This window comes from Eumetopias jubatus, unplaced genomic scaffold (genome assembly GCF_037043125.1).
Source record: "Eumetopias jubatus isolate StellerSeaLion01/CBP00866 unplaced genomic scaffold, mEumJub1_p1.0 scaffold_6, whole genome shotgun sequence".
Taxonomy (NCBI): domain Eukaryota; kingdom Metazoa; phylum Chordata; class Mammalia; order Carnivora; family Otariidae; genus Eumetopias; species Eumetopias jubatus.
Window position 1 is genome coordinate 54751882 of NW_028274812.1, and position 22991 is coordinate 54774872.

At 42.5% G+C, this 22991-nt stretch overlaps 1 protein-coding gene across 4 annotated transcripts; it reads right to left on the minus strand.

The window, feature by feature from the left end:
• Positions 1-488: 488 nt before the first annotated feature.
• PRDM1 (PR/SET domain 1) lies at positions 489-22923 on the minus strand. Of its 4 annotated transcripts, XM_088023912.1 has the most exons (9): positions 22691-22847; positions 21841-21850; positions 21185-21277; positions 20861-21100; positions 14097-14216; positions 10495-10747; positions 4467-5566; positions 3881-4009; positions 489-3499 (listed from the first exon to the last, which is right to left on the minus strand). In XM_088023912.1, the coding sequence occupies exons 1-9, from the start codon at positions 22750-22752 to the stop codon at positions 2927-2929; spliced, it is 2580 nt and encodes an 859-aa protein (XP_087880038.1). In that variant the 5' UTR covers positions 22753-22847; the 3' UTR covers positions 489-2926. The 4 variants fall into 4 exon arrangements, with proteins under 4 accessions (XP_087880038.1, XP_027960036.1, XP_027960037.1 ...); XM_028104235.2 differs by lacking the exons at positions 21185-21277; positions 21841-21850 and having other exon boundaries at positions 22691-22923; XM_028104236.2 differs by lacking the exons at positions 14097-14216; positions 20861-21100; positions 21185-21277; positions 21841-21850; positions 22691-22847 and adding an exon at positions 11861-11972.
• Positions 22924-22991: the final 68 nt, after the last annotated feature.

The window sequence follows — 22991 nt, forward strand, 5'->3', positions numbered from 1 at the left end:
GTCAGTTGGGTCTACACACACACACACACACACACACACACACACACACACACACACACACACACACACACACACACACACACACACACACACACACACACACACACACACACACACACACACACACACACACACACACACACACGTTGACTAGGGATCCAAGTCTTCCTTACCTCCTCACCACCCCGTCCCCACCAACAAAGTAAAACAAACAAAATCCATTACTAATGTTTGAAATGCTTTCCTCACTATAGCTCATAATTGAAAAATCTTAAACTGTTCACTTATGAGAGAAAACAGATCAACACTTCAGATCACTCACAAGTGTGGTCCCCGATGGAGGTGGGGGATGAGGGGCGCACGGCTGCTGGGGAGGGTGGGCGGGGCAGGAGAGAGGCAAACACTGTCATGTTCAAAAGTGTTCCCTAACGGCACGGTGAAGATGTCGCTTCACTGGCCCTTCACTGAAGACATCAGACAAGCATTGGTAAAGCATGAACAATTATATTTAATTTACATTTTGACAATTTGCACATAAATAACAATGTAAACCAGTACGTAAACATAAGATAGTTTGTTGTTCTAGCAAAGTAAAAAGCCAGTAACTTTGGTCAGTTTTAACTTTGATTAGAGGAAAAAAAAAAACCACCGTTGATTGTGGGCTCAACATTCACATGTAAGAGGCCTACGAGGGAAAGTCAAATGGTAAAGAGAATCAAGAAGTCTCAAGCCACGTGGGTCTTGGTAAAAATTCCCACAAATAAGAAAGCACAAAAGGGAAAAGAAGAGAACAAATGAGCAGAACCGAAAGTATTTGGTGTCAATGTCAGTGTGCGATGCTTTGGTTTACCTACAATTAAGGACCGTGTTGGTCCAGCACTGATCCATAAAAAATTGTCAGTTTTGCCACTTAGAGGAACAGATCAGTAAGGCTCTGAGGTTTCCCTGGATTCTCCGAAGTTCGTTCTTTGCTGCTGGTTGACAGTAGTTGCTATCAATAAAAGGCTGAATATAGAAACCAGACTGATTAGTGATGCATCAGTTAGTGAGAAGGAAGGAAAGGAAGAGAGAGAAAAGTTAACAGTGGTAAAGGGAGTAATGGGACTTTATTTCCGTGACTTGGGTGTGACCACATAATCATAATGTGGCAAAACAAAAATAAAGCCATCTTAGACTGCCCTTACTGGTGAAAGATGGTGAATCTCTCTCCCCCTGGTTGTTATGCAGTCCCCATCTTTGCACCAAGGTTTTGGGGTCCCTTTCAACAGCAAGGAGGTGCCCAAGCTCACCAATGTCTATGATAGTGAGGTCATCAAGTGTTAAGCCAAGCCTCAGAAACTATTTGTTTTTTCTTTTTGCCCTTGGGAAAAGTAGGTTCTTTTACATGGTTTGGCTCACAATTTAAGTGGTTATAAATATATTATATATACACATGGTATAGTGGTATAAATAGATTTATAAATATACATCATTCTTTGCTACACCTTGAATGCTGACATGTAATCTTTGGGCTTAGCAGAGTGAAAGAACGGCACACATTCTTTCTGGAGCGCGCTTGGTTTCTCCTCTAGAGTAGCAAATCATTAGATAAGACATCACTTCCTGCACTACTGGACACACTCAATGAGGTAATTGTTGTTGAACAGCTTTGCAATGCCCTTTCATCTTTAATTAAATTAACCACAAAATGTAAAAACAAAAAATACTGAGGAAAATCTGAGTTTTACAGAACAAAATACAATTGATGTGTTGGGGATAGGAATGTGCATTGCCTGCTTTTACCCTAAGACAGCAAGAATACCCGTTTTTCGTTTTTTTGTTTTGTTTTGTTTTTAAAGTGTGGCCTGAGCCTATCTACCTCAAATCCTTCCCGGTAGAGCACCATGTTTGTGCAATCTTGACATAACAACAAAAAAAAAACCCCAATAACAAAAACAACACCCAGACTCAAGCCCCCAAACCTCACACATACAAAACCACCTGTGCTTTGGGAACATTTCGTGGTGGTTTTAAACATGGCATTTTGTCTTATTCACATTTTCAGATAATACATTGGGATGCAAAGGTCACGTGACCACTCTGAATGGTCATGTGACTTTGGGGGTGGGGTAACCCTGCTCTTTGGAGAGGAAGACAGGTTGGCAAAGCCTTCTTGTCTCCCTTCTGGTAAATCCATGGTTAGGGGGAAAAGAATCTGAACTATCTACACAAACATACAAGATCCCCTTTCTTGTTTCTTCTACTGAAGTTGTTATTGGGTAATTCTGCACACATTCCCCCCCCCCCAAGTTATACAATGCTGTTCAAATGACAGATCTTATGAGTTAACACATCAACTGTCTAACTTTGGCAATACCAAACCTCATTTTCAAACCCTTATTATAGAGGGAGGTCAACTGAAGTAATGTATTTGTTTACTAAATCGTAGGGACTCAAACAGATGTGCAGAAATTTTCTACAAAGAATGGCCACAAGACAAAAATATAACATTTATAACTCAAATTACAAGGAATTTTTCCAGTCATTGTAAACTTTTTTAATTATTGCTTTTTGAACGATAAATTGTATAATAAATTATGAAGGATTATCATTGAAAAAATAATTATGGCTAGGCAATAGTCTTAGCAATGGGAAGGCTATGCAAACATATCCACACAAATATTCAAAATACACAGGTTCAAATATATAGATGGGGGTGTAAATAAGTATATATAATATGTATATATATTGTCTTTGCTTCATTTATACCCTGAGATTTCAGTAACTTTGGAGTTCCTTCTTTAATTCCAGAGAGGTGAGGGGAAACCATCTGCCGTCAGGAGAGCTTTGCAGAACTGGAATTATGTACAAGCATTTGCTACAGGCACCCTGACTTGCCAAGTCATAAGTTAAGAAACAAAACAAAACACTTTGTTTTCTGAAAATCTTAAGGATCCATTGGTTCAACTGTTTCCTGTTTGACCTTTACAGGCCCCAGAGGTAGTGGGTTGCTGTGAGCCAACTTCATGAGGGATGGGTCTGATGACTCATAAAGGCTACACCCTGAGAGGAGTCCATTCCCCATGTTTCTATGCAAAGACACTTTCAGGCCAGTTTCTTCTTTCTCTTTTCTGACCACAGCCAGAATTTCTTTCTCCACCACAGAGGTGACATCAATGTTGTCCTCCATGTCCTCGAGCCGGTCGGCGTTGTCGCTGATGTCAAACTTCTCAATTTCTTCGTTGATCCGGGTCAGATCCTCCAAAGGCATCCCCGTGGCTGGGGCCATGGGACAGTTCCCCTTCAGGTGGACCTTGAGGCTGCAGAGATGGATGTAGCTCTTGTGGCAATGGGCACACTTGTGGGGCCGCTCCCGGGTGTGTAGGCGCTTGTGGAGTTTCAGGTGCACAAACTGGGTGAACTTGGCAGGGCACACCTTGCACTGGTAAGGTTTCTCTCCAGAGTGGAGTCGCAGGTGGGTCTTGAGATTGCTGGTGCTGCTAAATCGCTTGTGGCAAACCTACAGGTGGGGAAGCGGGCAGAGACGGGAGACGGGAAGACCAGAAGATTAAGAGTTGCCAGTGGGAAGGGCAAGCTTACATACCAACGCCCAGCAACCTGTGAGGCGAGAAGCCTCCCCGTGGCACCTCTGGTGTGGCATTAAGCAAACAGGGAAATGTGGGCACAGCACGTGCGGAGGTGTTTACTTCCCCCTGCCATTTTCCACCCACTGGAAGCTGGCCGTGTCATCATCTCTGCTCATCAGCACATACAGGCTTATCAGTCCATGGCCGGGCAGAATTCTTGTGTCGGTTTAATCTATGGGCTACAGGACACAGGGAGACCGCTCCTGAGACATTCTCTACAAAGGTTAAAATTTCTACCAGAAAACACTGCCCACCTGGCATTCGTGTGGCTTCTCTCCCGTGTGTACCAGGTAGTGTTTCTGCAGGTGGGCGAGCTGAGTGAAGCCCTTGTTGCAAGTCTGGCATTTGAAAGGCCGTTCTCCGCTGTGCACTCTGAGGTGGACCTGGAAAGAAGCCACGTGCATTAGCCCTGCTCTCGGTCGGTGGGGAGACCTCACATTTCTGCTCAAGGACTCAGGCATTTATGGTGCGGACATCTTAAGACAACCATCAAGTTAAATCTTAAACCGAACAAACGGAGCCCCAGTGTTTTCAGAACGCTTCGTTTCGTTTGCGCCAAAGGAACAGAAGTCACAGGCCAGCAGGACTTTAAACTGATCTTCTAGCCCAAACCCCACATTTTCATTATTCTGAAGAAACTCGGCAGAGAGGTGATTAGTCCGAAGTCACAGAGCCAGAAATGGCAAAAGCAAAGGAACCCCGCCACCCCCCACCCACTGCTCCCGGCCCCGAGTCTCACACGGTCGCGAAAGCGCCTCACGCGCTGCGCGGAGCGAGCCACACGCAGGCGCGCAGGCGCACAGGCAGGGTGGCGGTGCGCGGGCCCGGCGGGAGGCCTACCTTCAGATTTGAGAGCTGGCCGAACGTCTTGGCGCAAACGTTGCATTCATACTTAATCTTGCCATTCTGCTTCTTCAGAGGGTAGGGCAGTGTCTTGTAGCCGGTCATATTTCTTTTGTTTTTAATGAGATTCATGGCTTCGTCACTGCCGGGGGCCGCCAGCGCCGCTGAGGTAGCTTTGGGCTGCACCACGTGCTCCGCCGAGGCGGCCGTGCCGGCCGTGGGCGACCCGCTGGTGGGGCTGCTCGCCCTGTCCTTCATGCTGGCGGCCGCCCCGGGGAGGGAGAAGGCACTGTGCGGCGCCGGGACGAGCACCTCGCGCGCGTGGTCGGGCTGCAGCGGCCTGCGGGCCCCGTCCGAGGGCAGCGAGCTGGGCAGGGAGGCCGGGCTGAGCAGGGGGTGCGGCAAGCCGCCGCCGCCCAGGAGGCTGCCGTAGACGGGGTACAGCCTGGGGAAGAGGCTCAAGTTGCCCACGCCGCCCATGTTGCCCACGGCGCCCAGGCCGTTGCAATTCACGCCGTAGGGGGGCAGAAGGAACTTGGGGTAGTGGGCGTTGTAGGAGGGGATGAAGGCCGGGGGCAGGTGCGGGGCCGGCGCGTAGCCCGGGTAGGAGCCCAAGCCTTCCGGGCCGTAGGGGGCGTTCAAGTAGGCGTACGAGTCCCGGTGGTCTGGAGGGCAGGACGCCAGGGGCGACACCGTGTTCCCGGGGCTGCTGTGCGGGCTGCAGCTTTTGAGGCTTTGGTCGGGGCTGCTTCTCGCCGAGGGGCTCGGGGTCGTGGAGGACGGGATGGGGGAGTGAGTGATGTAGGTCGGCCTCTCCATCCCATAGGCTTTCAAAAAGTCCTCCGGCAGAGGGGCCCGGATGGGGTAAACAACCCGAGGGTAGAAGGGCATTTCGGGGCTCCCGTTTTTTCGGAAGTCGTCTGCCTCCTTTTCTGACCCGAAGGGTGAAATGTTGGAACGGTAGCAGTCCTTTCCTTTGGAGGGATTGGAGTCCAATTTCAGGATTTCTTTCACGCTGTACTCTCTCTTTGGGACGTTCTTGGGGCACAGTTCATTTTTCTCAGTGCTGGGCTGCTTTGGATGGCCCTGGGTTTGTGCTGAAATAAAGAAAGGACGGTTAAATAAATTAACTGAAATATTAAAAAAAAAAAAAAAGGACGGTTGCTCAAAGGGTTATAGAGAACTGAAGTGAAATTGCCAAAGCTGCTCTCTCCTTGAGAAAACCTGAGCGCCAGCTGGCCACAAGTGAGACACACCTGGCTTCTCAACGCCCTCTCATTCTAGAGGGCTCGGGGCCACTCACTCAAACGCACCGCTCCATTTCCTTCTGGGCAAAACAGGAACGGTGACAACATCTCGAATCAAGAGCACCGTCTAGATTATTTTGTTTCTACCAGTAAAAACCGTATGGTGGAAAAGTGCTGTTCAAGCTAGAACGGAAGAGCTTCCATTAAAATGGGGTGGAAATAATCCTGGGGTGGGGGTGTCAGAGGTTAATAAAAGTCATTCTGATGCTCACAGTGTACCGAAAGGAAATCAGCACACCCTGCGAACCTAGATGTGAAAGATTAAGTCTCATTTCAAGTAACAAACAGTCATCAGTTTTCGCCTCGATTCTTGTTTAATACGAATTTGATAAAACCCTGTTCAAACTGCTTATGCCAAGTAGATTAGCAACAGGGATGCCACCCCTTCCCCTCGAGTTGCTGACAATACAAGAATGGCACCAAGGCTCTGTCTGGTCTAACCAGGCTCCCAGCAATGCTGTCCCCTGGAATCACAAGGCGTGACATACTCATCTCTGCCAAACCACAACAGGCACTTCCCAAGCCAGTTCAATTACTTAGAGCACCAAAGAAAACAGGCAGCTAAGATGAAAGCATTTATTCTATATTATTACTCCGTAAATACCCTATTTAGGAAGAGCAGCAATGAGGACAGTTCCAGGCTCTCCAGGCCATCACCAGCCCTGCCCCTCCAAACACACGGAACAAACGATGCCTTTGGGAAAACACCAGTCAGAGCAGGGAACACCAAAAAGTCCCCGCTCAGCCTTCCCTGGAAATCAAAAGTAAAACATAACACTGCTTCGCTGGAGCTCTGGTTATCAGAGGACAATCACTCCAACTGAACAGCTGCCCCATAAGGAGGAGTAGGTTGAAGGCATGAGCCAGCCATGTGTGCGGATGCCTTGGGAGGCAGGGGAGCTCTTGGCCTCAGCATCGGAAGGGGACAGGTTTGTGGGACCATGCTGAAGCCTCTGTAAAAGTATCATTCGTCGTCTCAAAAAAAAAAAAAAGTTTCCATTTGATTTCACTGAGAAAGCACTCCAGGCTTGATACCTGATAGGTCTAGAAATGAACTCTGTGGAAGTCCAGATTCTGAACCCTTCAAATCCATTCTCTGGACTGACAGGCTTGAGGGATTCGATTCCAGTTTGAGAGGCCCTCGGAGAATGTTATCTCCTGCTAGCTGTTATCAGTTACTCCCGGGTGAGCCAGCAGCCCCAGAATAAACACAGCCAGGACACTATCAGGGAAGATGCTGATGGGGGCAGTGATGGAAAGCTTGTTGAGGGAGAGGGATTTCTGAAGCCACTAAACCAAAATAAATAAGCCCTTATCGGGCCAATATCAGTCTTTCAGTGAGGCCCAGCAGGCAGGAAGTTCAAATTGTCACTTTTGTTTTTTAAAGCTGAAATGGTAAAGGAAGAGAGACAACTAAGTTGGGAAACTGATAGGCGAGGCATCTCACAGCCACAGGAAGGAATTTTATGGAGGTGAAAAAGAACAGTCTGGAGGCAGCCGTGTAGGCCCACATTTAAAAAAAAGATGGCACCCTCAATAAAACATACAGAAACTTCACCATTTTCATGTGGCCAATTACACCTCAATCTCATAATTTTTCCAGTGGCTTCAATACTCTTTTGGTTCTAAAGTTCAACAGATTAAGCCCATAAGCAAGAAGTGCACTGTCCCTCCTATTTAGTCAGGTGTTCTCACTAGGTACCTTAATAATTCGGTTATTAAGTTTAGAAAACAAAGCTAATGACTGGGCCAACAAACAGGAAAGTCAGAATCTATAATTTTCCATGCAAAATACTTAGCACCGGGCCCAGCATATAGTAAATCCCCAATCAACGTTTGGTATCTCTTATGCCTCCATAGAAATAAATTTCTATCTTCCTCCAAAACAATATCCAGAGGGAAACGTTAGCCCCCTAAGATGTTTGAAGGTGGAAGTCATGGAATCTATGTGAAGGTACATTTTAAAAAATCATCCTTCAGCAGCTGAGTAATCAGTAGAGCTGGTGTCATTTCTGACTCTCCCACTCAGCAGCAGCTTGAGTTAACATGAAGAAGAAAATCAAGATCTGTTTTTGTTCTTAAATCTTAAATGGCTGTAGGCGGACGGAGTCATTTCAAGAGTGAACTGCTTCTGAAGGCTCTGAATGGCTTAATTATGCCGACTCACATTTTCGATCTATAATAAGAACCCCCAAGACTACAAGAAAGAACCTAGAAGTTCTGCAGTAGGCAAAACAAAGTCTGTTTTCAACTGAAACTGAGAAAGCAGATTAACATTTAGAAGTCTATAATTTGGTCAACTGTTTTCTAGATGGGTTGGTTAGATACATAGGAAAAAAATAACCAAAAAACCTGGGAGGGGTAAGAGTTAAATTTAATAGTTTCTACTCCTTTTCTTTTGTTTCTTAAAAAAAACGCCAATTTGTGATTTCTGGCTACTTATTATTTTTTAACCTCAGTTTAATTCTAATCTCTTCTCAAAATTCTACCAATTGAACCATCACTGCCATTTAACGTCCTCACAAAGATTCTGGCACAAACCTCTGTTGTGCTCGAAGCATGGAAACCCAACACAACTCATTTGAAGACACAATCTACCTATTAGGCCTGATGAAAGAGTGGAAATTTTCCTGATCAGAGGCTCAATCATCAGTTACCACACCTAAGACAACTGGTTTCACAATCGGCAGCAGGAGTCTTGGCTTAATGTGACTGGTTATTTGTTCACTCTCCTTCTTTACTATGAATACTGGACAAGGAAAGGGCCCCTGAAAATGTTAAGCCACCATTTAGAAAAAATTCTGCATAAATAAAAAGGGATATTTGTGGGAACAAAAGTGTCATTTCACAGTATACATGGAAGTTGCTCTGAACACAGAGGATAAGCACTTGACTCTTAAATATTGTGCAAAGCCTTCAGGGAATAGAAATATAGGGCCTTTGAAACCACACCAGGTGAAGGATGTAGGTGAAAAAGCTTCTTCGGGGTTGGTGTAAAGTCACTGGGGTGGGTGGCTCCAAATGGAGTTACTATTTAAAAAAAAAAACACCAAAAAACAAACAACCAAGGTCTTTCTCTGAATCCACGAATGATGAAGCTCAAGGAACGTAAGGAGACCTTGCCATGCTGAGAAAGTCAAGAGGAAGCAGCACATCTTCCTGTGAGAGGCTCTGCTAGAATATAAGCTGTTTTTTACCACTGGGCCCTGCGCAGTGGGCCTGGCACGTGCAGATGCCAAAACAGCTGAAGGGTTCCTGGGATGCTCAGCGCATACCACAGACTCTTGGGAACTCAGAAGAGATATGAGGGAAAAGAACTGACACCTTTGGTCAGGACCTGATTCACCCCTCATGCTCATGTTGGAAGCCAGCTTGTTTCCAATTATTCCAAGACCTCTTCCTAAAGCTCAAGGGTGCACTGAGAGCCTGTGTGTGTGTGTGAGAGAGAGAGAGAGGACCACGAATGCAAACTTGAAAGGTGATCCTGAGAGGGAGATTCATAAGCTTTTATAGTCCCAGCTTTTCAGAAAACTGCAAATATAGTATCGAGATCGTAGGGAGATCAAGTAAACTAGACAGTGTGGGATAAGCACCAACTAGCTACAGAGTTGGCTTATCCTGACCAGGACAGGTAATGGGTTTGTTAATTGGTCCTAAAGTTGAAGTCAAAATTCTAATTTATGTTAAAATTAACATTCATTCCAAATGTTTCAAAGGTGGAAATGTGAACTAAAACAGTTGAGCCTTCAGATAAAGCAAATAGGACTGCATTATCAACAATTGGTAAATCTGGGTAAAAGGTATCTGGGAATTCTTTGTACTATTTTTGCAACTTTTCCTTAAGTTTAAATCATATCGAAACAAAAAGTTAGAAAAATTTCAGAATTTAGACGCCAAGACCTTTACACCACAAGGATCTAATGTTAAAAACTTCCTTAAAACGTAGTAGTCTAACCGAGAACACACAACCATAATTACAACAGATTGGAGTTTTATGGTCATTCTTAAATTGTTCCTAGAGATCACTTAAGAATGACTAAAATGAGGTAGCCCTTTGCAGAGCGGTTATGACAATAACTTCAACTAAATAAAAAAGTATAAGCTATTTAAGGAACTGAGAATTTGTTAAAATAAAGTGATAGGTAGCTACTGTAATAGTGATCAGGAGGTTAGATAAATAGGTTTTTGCCTTAAAGAAGGAAGCTAGGATATAAAATCTTTAGTTATCCACTTAGAATACTATTTTAAAAATTATAGCTGTGAGTTTTTCTAGAAACAATCTGATAAGTTCTACATCAGACCATATGTTGACAACCAAATGTGCATCTCCACAATATTCCAACACACATTATAAGCACCAAAAATCACCACAAACAAGGGCTATACCTTGCATACTAGGCATGTCAGGACCAATCCCTTCTATACTCCCACCTGCCCCCTTTAGGAAAGATTAGAATTGGACAAATATTTCTTCCAGTAACTTTCTGAATTAAACATTCAAAATAGCTTTTACTATTTTCATGATCAAGTTTCATAATGGGCAACAGGGACTAAAATAATTTTTTTTTCCCTTTTCCTCGTCCCTTGTTTAAAGTCACCTACTTGGCCCAACAAATGAAGCCATATAATTAAACAACATGTTATTAGCTCTTAGGGGCAGAACTGACATTACTGGCATTTTTTATTTATTTATTTATTTTGTTCTATAATCCACTTACTGAGATTCATCATTGTCAGCTCTCCGGGATAAGGGTAGTGAAGCCTCTCTGCAAAGTCCCGACAATACCACACAAGAAGCTCCTGGTTGGCAGGGATGGGCTTAATGGTGTAGAAGTAGATGTTCATCCCGTTCTGACACGCAGCCAGGTTTTGCTCCCGGGCAGAGTGCGCCGGATTCACATAGCGCATCCAGTTGCTTTTCTCCTCATTAAAGCCATCGATGAAGTGGAGAAGCTCCCCTCTGGAATAGATCTGTCCAAATGAAAAGACAGACGTGTAAAAGAAAGTCAGCCCCAAAGCAATGGAAAGCTACCCCGGCACCTCTAAGAATAAACACAGCAAGGACCGTGTGTGATTTCTCATTCCCTGTTGCCCACTTAGAAAAAGAAAGAAATCGGTTTAGCCAGAGTAGTCTTGAATCAGCAGAAAATCAGGATGGAAACAGGTAAGGCACACTTTGTCAGTTACCTTTTCCATTTCAGTTTTATCATCTTTTCGTGTTTGGGGGAAAATGACAGAAGAATGAAACACCACATTTCATTTAAGGAGCTGCCTCGGACGAATCAAACCACCAGAGAGTATTACTTTTGCTACAGCCGTGAACGGCAAATGGGCGAAGCTACTAACTTTAGTTCCGATTATGCTGACTTTGAATGCTTTGAGTCACTGGGTAGAAGACCAAGCCAACCGAATACGTCAAACTGAGTCTCTCAACTTTTTCTATGGCCTCTGTACTTGCCGTTTCCTACACCCCCGCCCAAGGCTTAAACTATGCAAACATCCTCCACCCCCAAGCCTCCAAGTCCAGAAGTAACACTTGTTCATATGAATACTTGGAACCCTGCCTTTTTGTGGAAACACTGGGTGGGGCAAAGGTGAACTTCACCTGCCATAACAAAGTGAATACCGGGACAGAAGCCAGGATTTGACAGTCGACTAAGAAGTCACTTTTCCTCTTGATAAACATGTTCAGCCTTGCACTTCTCTTTCAAGCAGAAGGAGGGGAGAGGGAACCCTCTTATCTGTAAGGTGGTTGGCTAAAACACCAATTGACAGAGCCATAGGCATGTGTTTTTCGAAAAAGAACAGGAAGAAACTGTGCTCTTCTTTAAAGGCAACGCATAATGAAGAATTCAAAGTTTGCCTCACGGTAATACTACTTCTGGCTAACAGATGCACTCAGGCTATGTTCCGTGAAAAGGCAGAGGTAAGAATAGGAAAAATTAAAACATACATTCTTGCTGAAACTACTTTATAAACACACTCCTCATCCTTCCACAGAAAGTTTCTCTCTCTCCCTCTTTTTAAGGTGTACCACTTTTTCTTCAGACTTCAGAAATTTCCTTATCCCTCTATAATCAATACCTGGTTATCTGCAACTCGTGGTCTTCAAGTAGGAAGGCACTGTTCGTAGCAGAAATTTTGTTCTAACCGGACAGCAGGTTATGGCTTTGTTCCTAGTCACATACTGACTATGATAGTCTATAAATCGTGTCTGTATTTCACTCACACGTTATCAGAAACAAAAAGGAACTCTGTCCCTTTAACACGGGCAGTAAACACCAGAATCACTTTCTTTTAAGAGTAACTTCCTGTAAATTGTGAAGGGGGAAATACATGTGGCTTCATCAAAGCAGCTTGTGAGAGCTTTTGCGGTGTGTTTTGTTAAGAGAAAATGGAACAAGGCTGGGTGAATTCTGCTATCAAGAGGGGTTTTCAAGTTTGTTTACTCTGATGTGCAAACTTCCAGGAACATGGGGTTCCATCGTTCTGCACTCTTCGCTGGGCGGAGACTGCTTTCTAAAGCTACGGGTGTGGGATTCCAGTCAGCCTTCCATGGACTACAATTTACTGTATCCTCATTTAAAAACAGAAACGTCCGTGCCATGAAGTCATTCGTACACACACACACGAAAATAAAATAATGCGTACGTCAAATGAACACTGCTCCTTCTCACCTCGCTACACTGCCATATATTATCAGGAAGATTAAAAATGTGCTGACTCATAGTACAGTTACAAGAAATGTCACTGGTTTCTCAACTTGAACATCCCTACTCTTCTTTGACTGTGTAATTTGCATGAAACTTTTTCTTTCCTTACAACAGATGTTCATATTCCTGCCAGCAAAATCAGGATACTTTTAACAACATGTGGGGAGTTTTCTCCTACAATATCCTTTGTCTATGAAAGACTGATTCAAATAAATCCTCCCAAGGAAAGCATTTCAGTTACTTGGGGTGAATCTTTAATGAACCAGGGAACTGGGACAGAGATAGGAGGTTCTTAAGTATTTCTTGCCTTTTTAAAAAATGAGCATGCATTAATAAGTCTCATGCTGGATCGTGTTAATTCAGACTTTTGACTCCAAGAATTACACACTTCTGTGGCTCACTTCTGAGAAGACTTTATTGGCAATAAAGGCAAAAATGCACTCACATTTTGCCCATTATAAGTCACAAAGTAAATATATCTTAAGCATGTGTAATTATTAAATAAAAATTGTGAGCACACAATTCTTAGTGAACAATTCTTAGTGCTCTCTCTTGTTTGGAAAATAGTAAAATAAAGTTCTAAAAACACAAAACTTCCTGGATTAAAAAAAAAAATCCTGTTTCTATGGAACAGCTTCTGAATGATCCCCAAATAGAAGTGTTTTATAAAGATACTTCTCCAAAAGATATAAGCATGGTGGGTAAAAACTGGCCAAAATAAGTATAATCCAGTTTTTGTTGTTCCCATGCAGCTGTTTCTTAAAAGAATTCAAATAATGGTTCCCCGGTAGTCATGTACGTTTTATGCAAGGATGTATAAAAAAATTACTTTTAAATTTAGTAAGCATGTCCTTATTTCCTAATTGAGAAAAGTGAATATCCCAGAGAGATCTGTGGGAAGATGGAAAGCAGTCTAATTTTTGTCTCTGTTCCCTTCTAATTCGGGGTCTTTTAATCAAAAGCTCCATCTAAGTAGTTCATCTTTGCGGTCCTTCCTAATCCCAATATTCCAAAGGAAATTATATGGGCCAGACTTTTATGCTCTCACGATTGTAAGCACTTCCCTTATGCTATGGGAGTAAAGTACAACCCAACAGTTTTATGATGCAGACGCAAGACCAGTCCCAGTCGTCTCCATTCCCCTAGTGTCATTTTCTACCCATCCTTCCTTAACGGCATTTATTTGCACGCTAATTCATTTACGATTACTCTTCCATTCAATTAAAGTTAACTCAGCAAGAAATCAAGAAGGGGTGAAATCTAAGGCTTGGTGACTCATTACTACTTCCTTGCAGAGAAATGCAAATGAACCTACGCTTGAAGCAAGCAGCAAACTGTTTCCTTTCATCACAAAGCTCTAATGAATTGCAAAAATTAAGATTCACATACAGTCCATATCTCCATCCCTAATCACCTACAGGCTGCATTTCTAGAGCCAAACAATTAACCCGTTTCAATCACATTTGCTTACAACTCCCTGTGTCCACGGGGGCCCTGAAGAGTTGTGGTAAGCCCCAGTACAGGTTGAAAAAGGAAGTGACCCAGCAATTGTGGCTCCATTTTTTCCCTTAATTCTTAAGGAGTCTGAAAAATTTTTCCCTACTTACCCGCCAGAAATATTTCCTGTTGGCGTTCTTGGGAACAGTATCATTGGTGTAGATTTCACCTATTAGCGGTCCAAAACGTGTTCCCTTTGGTATGTATTCTTTACTCACCACTCCAATAACCTAAAGGGGATAAAACATGAAATAATTACTTCAACTGTAAAATAGTAACTGAATATTTTATTGAATCGAATTGTCAAGCGGTAATACAACCAACAATGGCAAAACTGTGATACAGAGGGCAGATACCAATGGTGCCAACGTCATTTTAACAGCAAGGCTCATCTTAGGGGGAAATCATCTTTTAAGCTCCCAGATCATAAGCCAATACCCAACCAAGCATTAAAATAGTCTAAAGGATTATTCTCTGGTGACTTTTTCATTATTACTTTTCATACTAGAAGAACAGAGAGGGTAACCATTCTGTTTTGTCTGATTTTAGAATCAGATACTGCAGAATTAGACGGTCAAGATTAAACTATTTCAGCCTGCTCCTAGTTTCTTGTTTCTCCTTCTCCATCAAACCATAAACATAGCATGCTTGAGGGGAATAAAATAGTTTTAACCTCAAAAACCAAAATAGTGCTCTTTGGTTGTTCCACAAGGACCTAAGGAACCAGAAGCAAAACACATTATATTTTTTTTCATTCCAGATGAGGTTTTTGTTTTGTTTTTTTTTCATAGCTTGTAAGTTCTCTTTAATAGAAGAAAGATCTTTCAAGTAACTTTGTTCTGCCCTAGCATCTTCTATTCAACAGTGGTCAAGAGTTGTTCTTTGAAATGGAATTTATACTGAGGAGAGCTGTGGGTTCTAAGATCTGAGGAAATGACCTTCTCAGACTGGATGTGTCACACTAGGGCCTTGCTAAAGAAACATGTTAACTATGCCAGTTCCCCCTTGATCGTAAATTTCTTTAAGGGAGTGAAAAAAAAAAATCACCAACCACGAATCAGGAAGCAATTCATCACTATTCAAAAGAACTCCTCTGTAAGTAGTCCTCTGCAACATTTCGCAGTTAGTTTTGTGTTGCTTTTTATTCAGTCACTTTTCCATTTTTTTTTTTTTTTTGGTCCAAAACTGCCTGCCTACAAATTACTTATTGAATACCTTACCGAAATGGACCAAGAGGGGAGGTAAAAGAGATATTTACTTCCAGGTTTTACTAAGCCCGATGGCTCCTGAGTAATTGTGTACCTGCCTTAGGTAGGTCCAAATATATGTATCAGTAAATGTGTACAGTGGAATCTCAGATTTTATTTGTGATATACATTGATATGTCAATAAATCTCATCAAAAACTTAAAACCTGTTTAAATGGATATGGAATAAGCACATCTCCATGGTTGTAACAGCCTAATCTTTCTTATGTACATTTCTTATCAGCCAATTATTTTTTTTAACAATTTAGTATTCAATATACAAGCCACTGGAGCATACCCAGACTGGAAAGACAGAAAAAAATAAAGGAAGGAAGGAAGGAAGGAAAGAAAAAAAAGAAAGAAAGAAAAGAAAAGAAAAAGAAAAAATTTCCTACACCTAACACAAGTTGAAATGAGGTTGTGAGCTGAAGTCTTATTTTTGGTACTTTATAAATTTCTGGCAGAGAGCTGAAAAAAGCAGATGTTCACCTCATCCTCCTCTGCCTTCATTTACATCTATGTGCCCTTTCAATACAGTTCATCGTTACTGGTATTTGTTGGCAATAAAGCTACTGGGGACAGGAGTAGCTCAGAGCAGTCTTGAGATAAAACTGCGTACTAAAGCTTAAGTAGACTTACTTATGCAGAGACTCGTTATTTACAATACATTATTGAACCTAATTAATTTGAAAAATTCATGGAATTGACTTCTATGACACGCAAATCATTTGGCATTCACATTCGAGTGGTTATTCCATAATATTAAAATGACAAACAGGAAAAACAAATAATGTCATTTGTTGGTGAGCCAATAATTAGCAGTTGATATTTTCAACATATCCACTTTAAAGCAGTAATTTAAAGAAAGGTACTCAACTGGTTCATCAACTTTGTTTTAAATTATAGTCTCTTGCAGACAGTGTCTTGGGAGTCAGAGCCTGATTACCAACAAGTAGCATTACATTGAGGTCGGGTTTTTTTTTCTTCCAAATTGCTCTTTTTTTAAACCAGTGGGCCTCTTGGTTCTCATCTATCAATCTTACACTAAGAAAACACCCGAAATTTTCTTATGGCCAAAAAGAAATCAACCAGAATCTTATTTCTACAAAAGAATTTGCAGAAGACATAACCACCCAGCACCTATTTGAGAACAACAATAAGCAAGTCACCAAGGAAGCTATAGGACAGTACTTGCCATCTATAACCTTACAAATGCAATTAAGCAAGCAAGACAGGAGAACAATTAAAAAGAGGAGGGTCTGTGGTGGAAGAGAAGTCTATGAAAATCCTCAAGCCCCAAACAAATGTAAGAACCTACACTTACTGTGGTGAGCATTTTGTAATTAAAAAACAAAAAAAAACAAAAACAAAAAACAAAGAGCCTCAATATTTGATTATCTTTACAAGTGGGACAGAACCCTATTATTTAAGTTCCATCATACACAGAGCTATCAGGAACACATAAACTCACACAAGTGGATACACAGAGACACAAAATAATAGAATTTCAAGGTTGGAAGGAATTGTATAGCTTAAATACCATCACTATGCATTCCCAGCCCAGCACTTTAGTACAGGATAAGTAACTTCAACTCAAACCCATGTCTGAGACATTATTCAAAGAGGACATATGAGCTGCAATTCTAAGATTACAGTGCTCGGCTACGTAACTGTGGAAGGGGAACAGGAACCAAGGTTGTTTTTAATGGGAAGTGGAAGACCAAGTCCTATTCTCCCTCTTGCCCCAGAAAGATCCAGATGTGAACCTTAGTCAACAACAGTCTATCCCTGGAGCAAACACATGAGACAGAGGAATCTGGTGTGTGCCTCGGATTTCACAGTGCTAAAAAAACTAATTAAGAATGTGTTCACCTAAGCTCAAGAAGGAAACTTCACAGGAACTGACCAGGGTCCTAAAGAATTATTACTAGGGGCAGGCTGCTCTCTGTGTGCCTCCCATAATCCTATCTGGGAGAAGACCCTGGTCTCCACGCTTGCTTGCCTCCTCTCCCGCCGCCCCACAAACTCTTCCACGCAGTGCCTTCTGTTGGAAGCGAGCCCTTCCACCACTTGGGCAGATCCGTCTCTGTCAGTGGCCTCAGTTACAGCACACATCCTGATGTCTAAGGCTTCCAGACAAAAAAAGGGCTTGTTTTTCATTGTATAAAAACGGGAGATTTCACAGCTTAGGATGGGGGGGGGTTGCTGAATTTAAGTCTGATATCAAGGAGAATATGAACTTGGGTTTTTTTTTTTTTTTAAACAATTCCTCCTTTAGGGAATCTACAAACACACACACATAGCAGTGGGCTTTAAGCAGAAACATTATTCAGGTTTAAATGTGGTATGAGCATCCTCACCCCAAATTACATTAAGATGACTTTAATTACTAGCTATCTCTTCCCCTCCCTGAATCCACCCCCCAATAAAAATGACTTATTCGATTAAAATTCTATTAAATTTTAAAATTCTATTAAAATTCTATTTTGAATACTATTCTATACTAATTCTATTTTGAAGGATATTTGCATTGAGATGACTAGAACTCTGTAGTGGACTAAGACTTCAGCTTGTAATTCACTTCATTTTTTTAAAAAAAGGGAGTGGGATGGATGGAGATGTTTCTGAAAGATTTCCTCCTTAATTATCTTTATATTAAAGGAAACATGGTAATGCCTTGGTACATTGTCTCACAAATAAAAGGCAGTAGGAAGAAGAAGAAATTGCATGTTATAGAGAGATATTTTTTACAGATGGCTTGAGTTAATAATGGACTTCAATCAAAATAGACATTTGGTGAGTCCCCATCATCGGTCTGATGTTTATCACCCCATGACTCTCGTAGGTCAGACTTAGAGCCACCGTGCCTCTTGAATATAAGCAAACTTGATACAGGCTACTGCTTCTAAAATATAACTGTTTAAATTGATCTGTCTGTATTCATGTATTCACAAAAGATTATTTCAGGAAGACAAGGGGAAAATCCCCCCTAAAAGAATAACCCATCAGTTAAAAAAAGTTTTAAAAGTTTTGAATAGTACGTCTATATTTGGTTTGAGTTCTGGAAATAGGAAGTAAGAACAGGCTCATTAAAGGTGCAGAATGATTCTAAACCAAATCTAAAAATGAGGGTCAAGATCAGAAATTTGGTTCGTATGTTTTGTTTTTAAACCAAAAGAAAAAAAAAGGTGCTGACACATAGCACAAATTCATAATGAAAAATGGTCTTGTTAAAAAAAAAAATCCCCAAGTATGTCAGCACAACAGTACACCATGTAACATCTTCTGTTACTTAAATGAAAACATATAAAGAAGGGCAAGATCAACTAGTGAGATAAAAACCCCTTATAGAAAGGCTTTTTTCCCCTCTTTCCATGGCTGGTGGGACTGAAAGAACTAATTGAATAATGTCAATGTAAACATTTCATCCATCCTGAAGGTTTCCATTCAAGAACTGGCTTTCAGGTATCACACCCTCAATGGCTCAATTCCATGCGCCTCTTTCACCCCCGTGAGGGAGCTGTCCTTTTCCAAAGTGCAGAAAGGAAGGAGAAAGAAACAGAAAAATAGGTACAAATTCCAGAGTCAGTGTAAGACAGCATTACACTTGAGTTGGCTTCCTGGTTGCTTTTATGATTAGGAACTGGAGATGTGTTATTCAAGTGTTTCAGTTAAATAAAATATGGGAAAATAGAACAGGAGGACCCTGATCTCTTATTAGGTTAGTTTTGAAGGACCCTCTTCAGGGTCACAAGAACATACTGAAATAGGAAGTTCCACGTTCAGAGGAAAAAAAAAAACAAAAACCAAACGAGCTTAATAAAGGATCGGTCTGCAAGATGTAAAGACGATAAATAAAACCACAGTGACACCAAGAGGGGCCAGTGTAGCATAATCAAGAAGCACTGGCTGGGGAAGTCAAAAGAAATTTGCTCCTAGTCCTGGCTCAGGCTTCTCACTACACATCTTGGGTAAGTGACTATCTTTCTAAACCTCGGACTAATGATCTGAGGTCATTCCTTTATTTAGCTATGATTTTAAGTAGAATGATGGAAATCGAAAAACAAGCTAAGAGCTGAACAGAGAATAAGAACATTATAGAATGAAAAGGCAAAGATGACCCACAGATTAGAGGTCTTTATTTCAGTCCACTGGGCAGGACAGTGCAACACAGCACAAATGAACCCTGGGAACAGACCACTATTTTGGTCAAATATGATATGGAAAAAAACACACGACACCTTCTAAAGCCACAGCTAGAACCTTAAGTAGCCAAACAAATCCTACATTGTTTCCACAGGCCACGTTATCATGAGGCTTTCTATTGGAAAGAGTGTTACTCTCAGAAGGAGGTATAATTAAGGCCGACCTCTGGGGTTAAATTTTTAGTTAACGTTCATGTACAACTACAATTTAAATTTTGGTTTTTATAAAATCTGCCTCTATTCTTCCAGCAGGGGAAAAAAAAAGGGTAAGCTTAATGAAACTCAAAGCAGAGCTGCTCTATTTAATTTTAGACAGCTGTGTCTCCCCCTCACCAAAAACACTGAGCTCAGACACACAAACAGGAAAGAGACAAAGTATTTCCCAAACAACAGGCTCCCCCAACTCCTTCAAATACTGTTCCTTAGGGAAGGAGGAAAAGTGATCTGACATGGCTCTAATGAATAGTCCCAGCATCAAGTCATGGATTCCTACAGCAAGGAATCACTTCTTTCTGAAGGCAGCGACAGAAAGGACAGTGACCTATGGTAGTCCTGGTGGTGGGAAGTCTGTTGAGGGGTCAATTCCCTCAACTCAGCTCCGCTGCAGAGACCAGTAGGAACCACTGCAGTAGCTGAATTCTCAAAACAAGAGGTGGTTCTGCAAGTTATTTCACAGCTAAACATCACGCCTAGCTATAATCGTTATATAAAAGGGTAAACACAAACCCTTTGCTCATTCCAAGTTTGGGTTTCCAGCCCCTTTGAAACAACAAAGAGTATACCCACTTCAGAGGCCAATAAGGAATCAGCCTGCCAGCCCAGCCAGAGCAAAGGAGCTGCGGCAGATAAACAGTGGTTAGCTCTGAAGTCATCCGGACCGAGGACACTTTAACACGAACCTCTTCTTGGTTTATACCATCACTTCAGTTCATAAACACGCCAAGGTTTTGAGAACAATTTTAGAAACCCAGCTAATAAAGCTGGCTCATTAAAAAGAATAAAGCCATCTAATGACCAAAAGGAGACAAAGGAAACATGAAAAACTTTTTTTCTAAGAAAGTGTTCTCCCTCAAAAGCTACAGTACACCTGGAGGACCAGGGTCAGCGAGTCCAGGGTGGACAGTGGCTTTCTCGAAGGTTGTTGACAATTTCGCCCACCTTGTGCTGCCGTTGGGCTTTGTCAAGATGTGTCAACTTGCCAAAAGATTTAACTGTTTGCTAATTAGTATGGAACAGTGGAGGGCTGGGGGAAATGAGAAGGACAGACTTAGGGAAAGAGAAAGCAATGAAAGAAGTGAATTAAGTAAATCAATTATTTACTGATACTTACAGATTCTCACAGAAATACGAGGCCACAAGGGCAAGTGGTAGGGAGATTGGACGTCAGGTGCCAATCTTCTTCAGCAAGAAACCAGAGGCTTACCTCTTTGCTGTTTGTGGCATATTTGAAAAGCAGATTCCTTGGGAGGGATGCCTCTGCCTGAACTGAAGTCGCTCCGTCGGCGCTGCAATCCCAGGGGTGGTCGTTCACAATATACGTACACTTCTCTTCGAACTCAGCCTCTGTCCACAGAGTCATATCTGCGTCCTCCATGTCCATTTTCATGGTCCCGTCGGTCAACCCTTGAAACCTCACAGTGCTGGAGCTACACTTCGGGGCAGCCTGGAAGAGAAGGGAAAAGGCCTTAATCCGCATTGTCCTGTGGCTCCGTCCTAGAGGCTATGACTAATACAGTAGTCTCAAGACTTTAAAAGCAGATGCAGAGTGCTTGGTACAGTTGAGTAAGAGCCAAAAAGCTGTATAAAGAAGACTGCCTTGAAGAAGCAAGGTTTTAAAATGCTACTCTTACTTAGCTCTTAAAAAAGAAAGACAAGACTGTGGCAAACTCACTGGGAGGGAAGAAAAAAAAAAGGAAGAAAGAAAGAAAAGAAGCACCTCCGAACAATCCCTGGCTTTACCTCTCACAGCAGAAGAATGCTGTGGGCTCTCAGTTCTATGTCCCAGAACTCCTGGGGTCATGGCCGCCAGACCCTCAGCGCTGTGGAAAAGCTGCCTCAGAAAAGTGTCACAAACAAGGAGAGGAAGAGGAAGGAGCTCTGTCTGCCTCTGAATGAAGCTAAAAATGGAAAGCGCGTGTGGGGCAGGAGCGGAACCCAGCCGGCCTTTTCCAAATGGGGAAGACTGAACTTTCCCACCAGCTCCCAACGCAAAACAACTTTCAAAACAACTCGCCGCCCCCCCCCCCCCCCCCGCTCTGCTGCGCGCTCCCTTTCATCCTCTCCCATGGAAGACTGAAAGGGTTGCATCCTGCCAGCATCACTGAGCTGCAGCTTTTCAGAAATGGTCTGGGAGCACAAGAAAAAGTGGAGGAAAAATGGGCAAAGGGGGAAAACTCCTGGCACTTTCCTTTGACTGGTGGGCATCTCACACCAAATTGAAAAAGCAAAAACAAAGTATAAAACTGTTCAATAGCATTCCCTGGAGAGAATTCCTTTAGGAGCCCTCAGCTACAAATAGCACTTTCCATTTAAATCTGAAAGTGTACGAATTCCCAGAAGTCACTGATGTGCTTCAGTTTACTGTAACTAAAGTTATAACAAATATAGAAGACTCAGAGGACAGGCTCTTGCTTCCACTTGTAAACTGATAAGGATATTCCCGCAACCCCCCACCCCCCCCAACACACTCAGGAAAAGTGCTTTCCAAAGAGAAAAAAAGGTAAACAAGTTCTGCAATGCTTTTCCCTACAATGTTTGATCAAAAGTAGGAACATGGGTAGCATTTCCATGTAAGAACGTGTCCTCCTTAGAATGTAAACACAAGTGGAAAGTCCTTCAAAGTGGCTTTCACATTCTTCTCTTTCTTCCCTAAATACGATGCTCTTTTAAAAAGTCAGATGCAAAGTTGTCTTTCCTGAGTCACGATTTAGACAAACTTGTTTTTATTTAGTTGCAACATGTACAGTCATGATGCCAAATAAATGTTAAAATAAACCAAAATTTACAAAATTAACCCAACCCGGAGAAGTCACTTTGACGGGGATGGGCAGGAGCCACTACCGAAATTTCAATGAATCGACAATTATGCCTCGAACTGAAAGGGTTAATGATTCATAAGGAAAAAGTCTTATAAATGTTTGACAGTTCTAAGAGCGCTAAAGCAGAAGCTGTTCTGGTTTCTACTGCGACTACGCCAACAACAACAACAATTTCTGATCAATTTCAGAATTAAAAACAAGATCAAGTTCCTTACCAAGGTCGTACCCACACGCTTTTCCAAGCAAATATCCAACATCTGAGATAAGTGTCGCTCATCTCTATCTACACAGTCCACATTTCCTCCGCGTCCCCTCGCGGGCTGAGGACTGACGCGCACCTCGGCCGTCCCTCCTGTTCTACGGCCGCCCCGGCGCCCGCGTCCCGGCTCTCCGTGGCGGACAGGTGCTGCGCGCTGCTCTGCCTCTCCGCAGCACTGGAGGGCTGAGTGTCACCGCAGCACTTTCAGTCTGTGTTAACCAGACCGGAGGCTCCTTTCCCCTCCCTGCTGCAGATTT

Excerpts from the sequence above, each read along its gene's own strand:
- PRDM1 (XM_088023912.1), bottom strand. The coding sequence starts at position 22,752 with ATGAGCGACACTTATCTCAGATGTTGGATATTTGCTTGGAAAAGCGTG. Across the intron at positions 21,101-21,184 it reads ACTCTGCATCTGCTTTTAAA|GCTGCCCCGAAGTGTAGCTC; the intron begins GTCTTGAGACTA and ends CTTCTCTTCCAG. Across the intron at positions 14,217-20,860 it reads ATGCCACAAACAGCAAAGAG|GTTATTGGAGTGGTGAGTAA; the intron begins GTAAGCCTCTGG and ends TATCCCCTTTAG.